At 38.5% G+C, this 14,411-nt stretch overlaps 3 protein-coding genes and 1 long non-coding RNA gene across 5 annotated transcripts; 3 read left to right on the forward strand and 1 right to left on the reverse strand.

Moving 5' to 3' along the window:
- Positions 1-100: 100 nt before the first annotated feature.
- Positions 101-8,978, reverse strand: LOC138184014 (uncharacterized). Of its 2 annotated transcripts, none has more exons than XR_011174219.1 (3): positions 8,753-8,978; positions 1,434-1,899; positions 101-1,380 (listed from the first exon to the last, which is right to left on the reverse strand). It is a non-coding gene; the product is annotated as an uncharacterized LOC138184014 (long non-coding RNA). The 2 variants fall into 2 exon arrangements; XR_011174218.1 differs by lacking the exon at positions 8,753-8,978 and adding an exon at positions 2,641-6,194.
- Osi18 (DUF1676 domain-containing protein Osi18) lies at positions 967-1,921 on the forward strand. Its single transcript, XM_069121639.1, has 3 exons — positions 967-1,070; positions 1,202-1,563; positions 1,641-1,921. The coding sequence occupies exons 1-3, from the start codon at positions 967-969 to the stop codon at positions 1,919-1,921; spliced, it is 747 nt and encodes a 248-aa protein (XP_068977740.1).
- Positions 4,118-5,101, forward strand: Osi19 (DUF1676 domain-containing protein Osi19). The gene is made up of 2 exons (XM_069121638.1): positions 4,118-4,324; positions 4,553-5,101. Exons 1-2 carry the CDS (start codon positions 4,124-4,126, stop codon positions 5,099-5,101), a joined length of 750 nt encoding a protein of 249 aa, XP_068977739.1. The 5' UTR covers positions 4,118-4,123.
- Positions 8,074-9,023, forward strand: Osi20 (DUF1676 domain-containing protein Osi20). Its single transcript, XM_069121637.1, has 2 exons — positions 8,074-8,629; positions 8,743-9,023. The coding sequence occupies exons 1-2, from the start codon at positions 8,074-8,076 to the stop codon at positions 9,021-9,023; spliced, it is 837 nt and encodes a 278-aa protein (XP_068977738.1).
- The last annotated feature ends 5,388 nt before the right edge of the window (positions 9,024-14,411 follow it).

The following is a 14,411-nucleotide window of genomic DNA, read 5'->3' on the forward strand; positions in this document are numbered from 1 at the left end:
ACTATTATTTATTGTACGCGTTAACAACTAGGTTATGTATGCTCTGTAAGTTATGTATTGTACAAAGATAAACTAATACTTCGATTACACTACCTCGAAGTTGTAACGTATATTATTGTTTCGTTCGTAATAAACTATGTAAAAAGAACAACTATTATTGTATCATACTTTATATTACCAAAACCAGTATAATATAATGCAATGCTCATCGAAACCTTGATGTTATAAATTTATTATTTGAAAGCATTCAACGAACACATTTCTATCGTAATTATTAGAAGAATGAAATGACAAATTCATTTAATTAATATATCGACAGTCATCTATCTTTCACTGTGCAGAGCTGAAGTTCTACTACGGTAAGATCAATTTACGCTTGTGATTCGTATCTTATTTAAGAAAACAAACAGTGCGCCACCCATTCACACGAATCTTACGTAAGCGCGAGCCAAATCCTCGTATAAAATTACTTTCTACCAGTTTCCACTAGCCCTCATTACTCCTCACACATAAACAGTTTTTACTTTCATCTATTCTCCTCTCACGATCGACCCTCGTACAATTTCACTTCGTCGTCGTTAGTTTTCCTTTGCTCGAAGTAGCTATCATGCTCTGCCTTCTTTTCTACACGCTGTCTTCCCGAATCGTCCATAATCGTGTTATTTCGCGAGCGCCACGACAGCTAGAAACGAGAAATTTCCTCTATATAGTTTCGGGTCATATGTAGAGCTAAAATGGGCCGGAAATAGTGAATGTCGAAACCAAAATGGTCCCATAGGGAAAGGATACGGTGCCGTGAAAACATCGGCACCCTAGATAATGAGGCTTTCTTCTTTCTTTTCAGCCGGGCACACGTCCCTGATCAAAATTCATCGGCCGTACGTGGCTTCCATCGACTATAAAACCGCGTTGTCTTCGTTCGAGCCGGCATTCGGTGCTTAGACTCGCAAATCGGTGGGTACCGTCATGAAGTTCACAACGATCGTCTCGTCTGTCGCCCTTCTGGCCGCCCTCACCGCTGCGCAGAGGACTGAAACAACAGCTGACGCTCTTCAAAACATTTATTACAGGTGAGCACGAAGATGAAAACAAAACATTTATTCATTAAAAAAATGAAATTATTGCAATATATTTTAAAAGTAACAAAGATAATAAAATTATGCTCTGGTTTTATCGATCAATAATTAATTTCATCTTGCAGATGCATCGACAACGAGTCCATGTTATCATGCGTGAAACCCAAAGTTCTGGCCTACCTTAGCCAAGCTGTGAAAGAAGACAGACTAGCCATTACGGACGACTTAGCAATAGTTAAATCTCGAAACATGGCCGAAGAAAGCAATGAAGAATACTACCCTCCGCAGTACGACTCAGTAGATCCTGCAAGGAAAGAACTTCTTAGGTCTTTGATGTTGGAAAAACTAGACGCGTACCTGTCGAGTCACCAGCTGGAGGCTAAGCTGCCTGAGGCTATCGTTGGCTCCAATATTGTACCGAGAGCCTTAGTGGATACCATGCCCAGAAGCTTGACTGTTCCTTTGTCTGACTCCTCGAACGGTCAAGGTAACAAAATTTATTTTATAAAGAGGAAGAAATAAAATACAACTGATCTAATACACTTATCTGGATGATATTTATAGGCCGTGGATTCGTTAAGAAGGTTATGATACCGTTCCTGCTGGGTCTGAAGTTCAAAGCTACCGCTCTGGTGCCGCTCGCTCTTGCCTTGATTGCTCTGAAGACCTGGAAAGCTCTCACCCTAGGTCTCCTCTCGATGGTGCTCAGTGGAGCGATGATGATCTTCAAGCTGACGAAACCCAAGGTCGCCTACGAGGTCGTGCACTATGGACACCCACCAGTAGAGCACCCACCACACTGGGAAACGGCAGCTCATGGTCCCTACAGGGGGTACAGAAAATAGGCTGACGAAGAACCTCAATTTCCTCCCCCTAGAATCGTTCTATTTATTATTTATTCACGCGCGACTCTGACTTATTTATAAATAAAATTTCTTACATGGTCTCATCATATCTTGTCTCCATCTGTCATTCTCACCCTAATCATCAAAGAAAAAAAGAAATGGGCGAATTTGATCACTTTCCTTTTTATCATTTGCCTACGCGATGAGAATCGATCAAAGTGGGTATTTAATGACCGAGAAAGTGGAAAAAGTTACTTTGGCATTCAGTGGTCGTTCAGGTAGATCCGCTGGAAATCGAGTATCGTGGGAGTAATTAAATCGATCGACTCGAACAGCAAAGTCTGAGATTGTTCATGACATAGTAAAAGTAGATATTGTTCTTGCCAAAATCGATGTATGAAGCTAAGTAGAATTAATTCTTCATTTCCGTTCTAAATAGTTCCGCGAATTTCAGAGTGCATTTCATTACAATAAACCCGTGTTCTATGATTCCATATCGACCACGGCTTTGCGTGGACAAGAAGCCAAAAGGGAACGTAAACGGGGAAAATACAGGTCGTAAACGGGGAAAATACAGGTCGTAAACGGGGAAAATACAGGTCGTGAGCGTGGAAATTCACGAAGGAAAAATTAGAGTGGTCGAAGAGTCGGAAAGGTGACATCGATGGCACTACAACGTCCTGAATGCTTATGCAAACTCGACCCAAAATTCCAATTACCGGTTCATTGTTACGAGCAGAAGGAAGTCGGCAAGGCGGACAAAAGTGTCTTGTCACAACCCCACGCGCACATTCTCGCACGAGAAACTCGCACGCAACGCGCATCTCTAATGTGATTAGAACAACTCCTTTATCAAATCTGATAGTACACGTGGTTTAATTGAGACATTAAAGAGTAAAATGTACGCACATTGGTAGATTGAAGATTGCTTCATTAAACTTCATTAAACATCATAATCCAAATAAATCAAATAAATATACTTCTCAAAAGCTAGTTTCAGAAAATAAACGAAGCGAAGAAAATTTGCGTCTATAAATATTATTCGTAAATCCCATTTTTTATTATATTTAAGATATTTCGTTGATTTTATAAATTGTGATAAAATTGAAAACTTTATAAGGTTATTCTATATGAAATAAAGATTAATATGTAATAAAATGAAAATTGTATCGTTCAGGTATGCCTAATTTTCAAAGATTGATTCAAAGGGTAGATATCTTGTCGTCATTCGAAACGGGGTGGGGAGCACTCAAGTGTTGATGAAACAGACGTGTGGAAAGTACCGTGTTCGTGGTATGAATGAACGATCGATTCAATGCCAATGTTACGGTGGCATTGGTGCCAAGGATGAAGGGTCTTCTGTTCTTACTAGCTTGCGCACGCCACTTCCGCTTTGCTAGCTAAAACGATGCTGTATGATAGCAGGCCAAATATTCGAAAGTTTCGCCCAGCTTAATGCGTGAGTGGATTTTTTTATGAATACATGATCGAGGTTAATGAAATGATAGATATTTTGATCAATTTGGTATGAATGTCAAGCGAACCCTCAATTCTGACATAGAGTAATGTCAACTGTACAACTTCTATGTCAATAGCAGAAGTTTTAAAAACTAATCATAGATACAATACTTATTAACCGAAACCGCAATATGGTAAAGTTACCTTTTTCATGTCTTATTTTCCATTTTAACCCTAAGATATAAATACCAAATGTAATTTATACTAAATCAATATTAAACTTGATCTCACAATCGAGAGTAGATTACAAAATAGTGCACAGAACACGTACAGCTAATAGATAACAAAATTCTTCCTGGTGGGAATCAACGTAACACTTGCCGTTATCGTGTAGCATAATCGCGTGTCTTTAACGTAGCACGCGACCCTCTTGACAGATATCGGTCGCGGCGAAGCTTTCTTTCGGCTTTGCTGATCTTGCACAATCCCATATTCCCGTCACGATCACGTCGAGGCCTCGATAATCGAACACCATACTGAACGAAAAGAAAATTCGTGGCCGGATGAAAGTGGGGGCGTCGTGTATGTCGGATGCTCCGCTACGCGACGAACGTCCGACGATTCGACGACGGGGGCTCCGTATAAATAGCCTGATGCCCAACCCATTGGCATCAGTCGTCGTGCAATCGTCCTCAAGACCTTCTTCAGGGTACCACGAGTTCTCGTCTCCACATTAGGAAAATCATGAAGCTGTTTGTGTTGTGCGCCATGTTGGCCCTGGCGGCCGCTCAACCCGCGAAGAACGACCTCTGGAAGGGTAGTGGTATAGACCAGATGGTTGATCAGACGAAAATCGAGTGCTCTCAAAAGAACGACGAGGTTTCCTGCATGAAATTCAAGGTCTTAAATCTCCTGGACCAGATCTTCCGCAAAGACAGCTTCAAGGCAAGTGTCTGCTAACTCGTTCCAACCTGGTTATGCAAGCAACCATCTTTCCATTCTCGCTTTACTTTTATCACCTTATCCACAACCAGTTACCACAGTGGTTGTGACCGAATCACTTTTACGGTTTGGTAGTTTTAGAGAGTGAAATGGCGTTGCATGATTCCGTTTAACCCGGTTTGAACCCAATGCTCACGAAAGTAGATTCACTTTCCTCTTTGTCGGTCGCAGGTCTCTGAAACCGTGGAGGTGACTCGCAACTCGTACCCCGTCGAAGAAGTATCCGCTCGCAGCGAGGGCTCTTTCCTGGACAATGTGCAGACCTACCTGACCTCTCACGACGTGACCTTTAAGCTGCCTATGGACTCGTCTGTGAAGGTGAGCGCGAGGGACATTGACGACGATCAGCTCACCTTCAACGTCAAGTTTGGCCAGGGTCGTGCCGTCGAAGAGGCTCGCAAGTCCAAGTTGAAGAAGGTTGTCATCCCCATCCTGGTGTTCGTCTTGCTCAAGGCCATGACTCTCATCCCCCTAGCCATCGGTGTCCTTGGTCTTAAAGCCTGGAACGCTCTTCAACTTTCATTCTTCAGCTTCATCGTCTCCGTCGGTATGGCGATCTTCCAGCTGTGCAAGAAAATTGCCGCTGACGGTCATGCAGCTCCATTGACCGCTCACGGACCGTGGGAGTACCAAGCTCAATATAGATCCTTCCAAGACGACGAACAGCCATTGGCGTCGTTCGCGCAAAACCTCGCGTATTCTGGACACGCGCAATCGTAAAACACTCACCTGTACATCTTGTTTACTGTCGCGACTTTTGTAAAATACCTGTCTTCCACCTTTCCTCTATACTCTTTATTTAATAAATTATTATTGCAATTTACTCGGCCTGTTTGACTTTCTCTTTATATAGACTCCTATACTGCAATAATAACTTCATAATCCTTATGAAGTATGTACTTAATGTGTATAAGTAGTGGATAATAACAGGATGAAATCTGTTAGAAAACATTATTTATAAGGATTGAAAGGAGTATTTCAAATTAAAATTAGCAATCTGAATCTGAAGTAAAAGTAATAGAAAGTTCTTCATAATAAATGTTAACCTGCGAAATAATTCACAGAAGATGATAATCTAGATTATCGTTGTAATAATATGTAGCCTTAGGTTTCGATCACGTTACAATGATGTCTTTGTAGGATCTAATATAACCGTGTTACGATAAGAATGTACCTGTTATTACTATCATTATCCTAATAGCCCTGGAACCCAATCTTGAGAACAAAAAGACATCGACGAAGATTCAAAACGATTCATTAAATGATATTATTAAATAGCCCCGTGTCTCATCTAACACGCAAGAAATCAGATCTTCGTTCACGGTAATGCGTGAAACTATTTCAAGCAACGTTTATCGCATCATGAACGTAAATGGACCATTAACGGTGTAGCTTATTTCATAGCTTAACGGCATGAATGGCGATGGAACTTCTCCCCTGTAATTGATACGATCCATCCTTGTCGACAATTAATTATAAAAACACGATATAAAATTATTGTTAAGTAGAATCAGACGCAGTCCGGTTTTGCAAGGAGATTATGCCCGATAATAATCAGACGCAGCTACTTCGCTTGGCTTGGAAATCATCGCTTTGTTCCGCACATGTGTTCCTATAAAATGGAAATCCAGTTTCGTCTTTGCAGTGACCTTCCAGCACCTTGTGCTTTCCTTTTTCTTTAAACCTTAAACATCATTTATTCGAAACTACGCTTTCCGATTATGTCGTTATCGTAGTAAATGATATGCAATTATCACACTGAAGTGCAACATTTCACTCAACGATTTACAGCATTTTAAAGTTATACACATTTCTTGCACTAAAAGCTAATACTAAAGCTACTCCACTAAAGCGTCGATTTTTTAATCATCTTAGGAGTGACAGTTGATATTTTATAATTGAAGCTTTAAATCGGACTCAATAGTCTAACGTATCTTTTGCAAGTAAATCTCGTACGCACATTTGAAATTATAAGGTTCCATCTTTACGTCGTTTGTAATATCGACCAAAACTTGACATAGAATTTTTTAACTGATGTATAAAATTTAGCTTAATTGGTACATTTTTAAAATTACATAGACTTTTTTTGCAAATGAATCTTATACATATAGCAAGAAGAATCTACGAGTTTTAATTCTGAAATTGTGTGAAATATCAAATAAAGTTTATTTTAAAAACTCTAAACTTTGTGAAATAATCTTTTCACATATGCAAAACTTCCCTAAAAAATATAGTCACTCTCATAAATATTAGGACATTCTTTAAAACAGAATATCTTTTTTAAAATTGGACTGCACGACGAGTTTCTTTTTCTTTGAAAGATCAGTTAGAAGAATTAATTTACTAGATGTGGGAAATAATTCTAAGGAAATTGAAGTTTGTCAGAATTTTGAGAAACGTAGCGAAAGTTACTTCCTTAATTTTTTTTTATGAAAATTTAAATACGTTTGTAAATTCATGTAAGTTATATACGTGTATAATATATCATCAAAATCTGTAAACGTTGCTATGAGCTACAAACGGTTAAGGCTAGGGAAAATCGGTTTTTCATAATTTTCGACCTATAATTGTAATAAAAAGTCCTAAAATTGTTAGTCTCTTTGGGTGCCTGCCGCTTGTTTCTGTCAATCAATCGATCTCGATGAAATTTTTAATACGTATGCAACTGACAAAAATCTGCGAAACGTATTGTTTGAATTTTCAGTACAGACTAAGATAAAAAAAATTGTAAAGAATGTCTTGTACTATTTCTCTTCCTTTTTTTCCAGTTCTGGCTAATTGCAGCTTTTTCAAAATCTTTTCTACACGACATTTAATAAACTAATTCTTCTAAGTTCTTAAAAAAACTCGTCGTTTGATCCAATATTAAAAAAGTTATACCGTTTTAAAGAGCTCGAATATTAATGAAAATAATTGTACACATAAATAATAATATAACCAGACCGGTTCACTTTATGAAATGCCCTATAACAGTAACACCAGCCAAGAAACCTGCATACCAACGACTTATTGAAATAGCACAATCTATTAAAACTCAGCAAACATTCCATCGATCCATATATGATCGTGTCAAACGATCAAAAATCGTCGGTGGAAACTAAAACGTTCCCGTTCACCGACCATCTGTCGACGTACAACGAGAACGGTTATCCGTTGTCCAAAGCGTGTGTTCTTTACAGATCATAGAAGGCATAGAGATCGCGTGCTTGCGAGTGGGGCGTTAGAAACGACATCCAAGTTGAGGAGAGCACGAATCGATGGTGAACGCGGGACAAGTTCCGTTTCCCGTGTGGCGAGGCGTCGCGCATGCCATCGTGTACGCGATACGCGACGCTACATACGTATACGCGGTCGTAAACGCGTCGGGACGCGTGCACGCACGTACTTAAGGAGGAGAGAGAGAGGGGTGTAGAGGAGAAGCCGCTCTATGTGCCAGTGAAATTTGAATAATTTTCCTTCGATCGTCAATTCCCGGCATGCGCGACCGAATAACATAGATTCGCAGGGGGCAAATTAAATAAAAGGGGCGGGCCACTCCTCTGTCAGTCGCAGTTCGATCGGCGATCGCTCGCTCGCACACATACGGGTGGACGATCGATCGTTTCGCGTTTTGTTCGAGAAACAAAGTGTAGAAGTCGTGCAGCGAAGACCACTTTGGGATATCTAATTCCAGGGATAATCAAAGGATCAACATGAGGATTTTCGTAGCGACAGTAGCAGTTGTGTTGATGGCAGGAAGCTGCCTGGCCAGTCAAGATTTTCTCTCCAAGTCTCTCAACGAGTGCATCGCCGCGGACTCTTGGATGTCTTGCTTGAAGCAAGAGGTGCTTGGATATTTAGATGGAAAACTCGGGACTAGCACGGAAGCTAGGTCTTTGGATACAGTGGACGAAGCTATCGTTGCGAGGACTTTCAAGTACCTGAAGAGCTTTGACTATGGAATCGATTTACCCTTCGTGGATGCTAGCCTCAAGTACAGACCCAGCAGAAGTTTGGCTGATTTGGATATCGAATTCAAAGGAAACGAAGTTGCTACCAGTCAAGCTAGGGGAATGTTAAAGAAGAAGCTGCTGTTGCCATTCCTGTTGTTGTTGAAACTAAAATTGAAAGCTTTGATGCCTATCTTCGTTGCTATCATTGGTTTGAAAGCATTGAAGGCTCTAGTGCTCTCGAAACTCGCGATCCTCTTAGTCGTTGGATTCATCGCTGTGCAATTCTTTAAGAAGGGTGGAATGATGATGCCAATGGGTATGTATTGCGACTATAATCAAATAAATTCCATTAGGTATCGAGAAAACCGAAATTTTATTCAATATCATTACAATGCGAACAACAATTTTCGACGAAAAAGATGAGAACAGCGAAACTTACTGTTGCAGGAATGTCGATGGAACCAGCTGCTTCACCGGCGTACGGAGCTCCACCTATGCCCTCGACCACGTCGAGCTACGATCCAGCGAACACATGGGACGGAAATGGACCGTATTCCCGCGTCTGGACGCCGACCAACGGTGTGGAAGCCCAAAATCTCGCATACTCCTATTACTCGCCAGGCAGCGGATCGAATTCGTATTCTTCTTCCTCGTCCTCCTCGGCCTCCTCGTCGTCGGTCAATTCCGGTAGCTCGTCAGGAAACTATTAAATCGCGGTTACAAAAATGCGTCGATTGCCACCGGCGCCATGATTCATTCTCTGATTAACTCATATTCTTAACGACGGATCGATCGTACGATCGAGAGACCAAAGAGACGCACGCCAAATAACCACCAGAACCACAATGGATGATCGTCGATCGATGCTAGTTTGCGCTACACGACCGATCGATCGAAGATTGTCGATCATTCTGCCACACAGAGCGGAAGAAGAGTTCTATTATCTCGTCGTGCGAACAATCAAATTATTTATAACTCTTTTGAGATCAAAGTTGATAAATGAAATTGATAGTTTAGAGACGAGAGAATGGAACATTAGGACCGTTCATTCAACAACACGTGTACGCGGTAAAAGGTAACTGATTCGGTAAGAAATTGATAGGATAAAGAGACGAGCACCTGGCTCGATTGACGACGAGTCGAAGAGGTCGAATTTCGAGGCTGGCTCAAGAGTTTTTCATTTTTTAACAATCGCCATGACGTTGTTGTATTTTATTTATTACTCGCGCGACACGATTATTTATTATCCCCTCGCATTTGTTAATAAAGACATGTGAATAACAAAGTATGATCTCCTATTTTTTTACACACTTTTCCTTAGTGAATAATTGTATTCATTGAAATTTGTTCCAAGAGAAGGATTAATAAAATTTCGTGTATGTGACGTGCAGTCAAATGTGCTTTCTCCGTTAATTAAAGTTAAATAATTTTGATCGCGTAGGGAGTATAAGCGCTAGAAAGTGCCATACTCCATAAATTGCTGTAAGGCAGGTAATCTTAAAGAACATACGTTTAACCAAAAAATCATTAAACACATAAGCAAGCATAATTTATTTCTTCCCAGTCTTTGTCATTTTTAATAAATTTTTCCCAAATTGATATGAATAAACATTTTTATTTTTTAAAGTCTGGTGAAGGAGATACAAAAAACACAGTATGAATATTGGAATAACAAAAAATTATAAACATTAACGAGATAAAACCGAGTTTTCACGAAAAAAATTATTCGATTTCATATAAAAAAGAAATAGTTGATTATTATTTCCAAATATTAATTAATTTCGTATCTTCAAACCGAGTGTGTAAATCTACTGAGCAGTACTATGTACATAGCTACGTTTCGAAATCATATATACAGGGTATTCGGCTACAGATGTCAGGAAATTTAAGAGGTGATTCTTGAAGCCGAAATAAAAATAAATCATGAATCAAGAAGACGAAAATCAACAATAACATGATAGCCTTTTCGGCTTTGTTTCTTAGTTATTGACAATTAAAAATCGGCCAAAATACCCCTGCATGTGAGCAAACCTCCTTACATGAACAAAAGAAGGTCAGCCTAAGCAGCGGGGCGGACAGTGTAATCATCAAACCGAACGACACATGGACGATAGCTTACCTCGTACAAATCGTAAAGAAGAAGAACATAATATTCAGAAACGTGAACGATTCCGCGCGACGTTTTGCGAAAGAAATGGTAGATTGAATATTAAATCTATCTACTCATGGAAATTCATAAAAGCGTACCGTGCGATCGCGAATTTCCACAACACTAACCTCTTCATGTATCTCCAGAAGCAAAAGTCGAGGGGATATAAATCTGAGGACTAAGCAGGCCAAAGGCACTTTTACAATTTTACACATAGTACAATAAATATTTGCCTTAATCCAAAACCTATTCATTCAACGTCATATTTATAGACCCATCATTCAGAATCTACTATAGCAGTCACGGTAACGTTAACACTGACAAAGGAATATGTCTTATAGCAGGATTATTTGAGTAATAAACATAGCAATAAGGGGCACATTAATAAGAGGCGCTGAAAAAGAAACAAAGCAGTAGCCAGAAGGGCTACTAAAATTCGATCGTCTACCACTCTATATAAACCCGATCAACAAACCGTGAGTGGAACGGGATATTCTTGTTTCGCAACGCTAATTTGCTATCAATATTTATGAAGCAGAAAATTTTCAAAATCAAACGCGACGAGTGCTTCGTTATATCTGCAATATCAATTAATCTACCATTAAAAAGAAAAAAAGAAAAGTCTGAACATTCCCAAAATTTGATACGCAACGCTAATAAGTATAAATATAAAGTATAAGTATATAAGTATAAGTATATAAAGTATAAGTATAAATCTACACACTCGTATTTAAACAATACGCAACACTAATAGCGAGAGATCGAAGTGCAACCATTTAAGCGGTTGCCGATGAACGATCACACTTACATAGCTGTTGCAACTGTATCGTGTGATCCAAGAACAGTCTCCGACAAATACAGTCGGAGGATTTGGGCATTTTGTAAACGCAACTCTACTTAACAAAACGCGATCATTCATTATCGCAACGCTAAAAGGAGAAATAAGTAGAACTTGCGATGGAACAATATCGCATCGCTAACTTTTATAGTGAATTTAATGAAAATTACTATTTACTATATGAAAAAGCTACTTTAAATATTCTGATATTGCTACTTGCAATACTATAAAATTAATTGAAAACTAACATTTTTATAATCTAATTTTTAACAATAGAAAACAGGATAAATTCTGATACGTATAGTTCTATAAGAAATTCTAAAAATTCATAATAGAAATTGAAAAATACAATCGCGATATCGTAATTCGCAACTCTAAAGCAAACGCGATTATCATTTTATCGCAACTCAAATTCAAACCGTAATCATTCTCTTGCAACACTAATAAAAAGCCGCGATGTTATTTCGCTACTCTAATTCAACCCGTAAATAATCTCTCGCGGCACTAATAAGAAAAATCGCGATTTGCCAAGTGAGACGATGGACCGATATATACACCGGCCAAGAAAACAAAAACTACTACTACTACTAAAAATACTAAAAGCGAGTAACAAATATATAATATAAGTATATATATATAATATAAATATATATAAGTGACAAAGCAGTAACAATAATGACTTCCCATGTTCTGGATGACCCAGAGGATGGGGAACCATTAGTAGTTGCCTTCTTGAGTGGCAGCCTCTTCTTTCTTCGGGGGCAATGCTCGCTGAAACTTAAATCTAAGCTCGAGACTTCTAAATCGCAAACAAAAAAAAAATTATAAAATAAAAATATAAACCGCGGAAGCTGATTGAAGTGCACATGGACTGACCAACGATCACAACAGTGATCGTTGCCCACTCGCATGTGCGTGCTCGAGCAATATACGTTCGTTTCGAGCCCACCCGCGACCGCGACCGCGAAATTCGAAAAATCGATAGGCAAAACCAGAGACGAGAGCATGCTCTACCCGTGCCAGTTTCGCCGTCGATTTTTCAAATTAGATTTCCAGAAACAGGTTGGCCATACGAAAACGCGCCTACCCGATCAGAGACTGTGCCAACCTGCCCGGCCCTACCTACTTATAATTAGCAGACATACCAGAAAGTATACTACCTATCCTACCTAGCGTTATATTTAAAAATGGCAAAACAGGCACTCAACACACTCGCTCCATGGTTCTCAGACAAACGCTCGGGCGCAGAGGTCCTAGACTAGAGAGGACGTCTTGGGACGCCTCCGACACCCGAGTTTAACACACAGCATGCACGCTCTAAGGTACGTACCGTTTTCCTGAAATCGACTGACGAAGACTAATGACCATTGCGTAAAACGTGATAAAACACGTCTGAGGAATTATATCGTTTGAGTAAATGTAAGTAAACTTGGAATTATAATTGCAATTAATAGCAATATCAAGAGCGTGATTACACTTAATCGTGTGAATGATATTATCAGAAACTGTAATTGTATCGAGACGTAAATTGAATCGATATATGTTTCGACATTTTTAATAGTTTAAGTTGTAGTGAATGGAAAAAACGACGCAATTCCACAGCCTAACCACACACACACACACATACAATATGGGAAATACGTCGCGCACGATACACTAACACATCGTCAGTCGCTGAGAAATTATTACATTAAATGTGATCATCGTGCCCAATGTCTTTCTCTCATTCAAGTAGCACCTGGGCACATGAATGAGGTCCTGACAATTGGTACGGAAAGGGTTAAATCTGAAAATCCTGATCTAAGAAGATGATTAGTTTGTGTAATTTTTATTTAACGGACTAACGTTCTTTGATTTTATATTTTACTACTTCGTTTCTGATTAACTCTACTTTATTAATTTAATAAATCTCAAGAAAATTTTAATATTGCAAAAAAGGTAGCGTTAATTGAAAAAAGACTGAGACTCAATCAAATAGAATAATTGACTTCAAATGTATTACCAAGATAGAAAAAATCTGAGGCGATTTCTTCGTTAAAGCGTATTTTCGAAAATGTAGTAGCAACGTTTAAAATCATTGCTTTGATTAAAAAATTTGCCTGTCGTGAAGTGTCTTCTTGCACGTAAAATTTCATACATTTTTGTACGGGAAAAAATAAATTTTAACTTACATTTTAAATTCTAGCCAAAGTGAAATAAACGAACGTGACTTAATATTGTCACGATTAATTCATTGCTTAAGATCAAGTATATTTATGTCAAACAAGTATATTCGTGTACATATTTGCCATTTGCAAATATTCATACGGAATGTTAACATGCATATTTATAAATAACACGAATATATTCTCAAGTGTATATATTTAAACTAATTATTACAAGACTAATTATTATAATCGCGCTGTGCAAGAAGACCTATCCTAAACTAATAAATTCAAAAAAATTAGTGTTACCACTCACAGGTATAAAAAATACCCGCGGTCACTATGCTCGCAAAAATATTCTACGTAATATAACCAGTCACCCGTGCCGATTCGGACCTTTCATCCTACGCCATGATTGAGTGACAGGAGGAACGGAAATGCATGCGAGTCACCGTTCGAAGCAGAGAAACAGAAGACGTTACCATGGATGCTGCGCTATCCTAGCGAATATCATCAGGGGGACTAACATCAGGCAGGAAACGTTGAAAGTCAATGGTGGAAAAGGAGGTTGCGAAAAATCTGTTACAAAACAAAACAGAATGAGTGATTGCTGATTATTTGAAAAGTTGGAGATAATGAAAAATGGAGGTTTATTAATTTTAGTAACTTTAGTAATAATAAAGATTGAAATCCTAATAAACTTTGATAAGTATAAAAGCTGAAACTCTAATATGAAAGTTTAAAATTTAAAAATTAATCTAATGAATCTAATGATTTTTTAGATATGTTAGTTATTTGTTTCATAATTCGGTATTAAGACATTAACACTTATATTATTTTAATAAAAGAATAACCTCAGATCCTAACCTCTCAAATTACAATCAAATTGTATTTCTTAATTGATAGTGATCAAAGAAAAATATACAGAATAGACATAATTGAAGTACGATATGTAAAAATACTTACA

This window comes from Bombus flavifrons, chromosome 10 (assembly GCF_040668555.2).
Source record: "Bombus flavifrons isolate JBK064 chromosome 10, iyBomFlav1_principal, whole genome shotgun sequence".
NCBI classification, from domain to species: Eukaryota; Metazoa; Arthropoda; class Insecta; order Hymenoptera; family Apidae; genus Bombus; species Bombus flavifrons.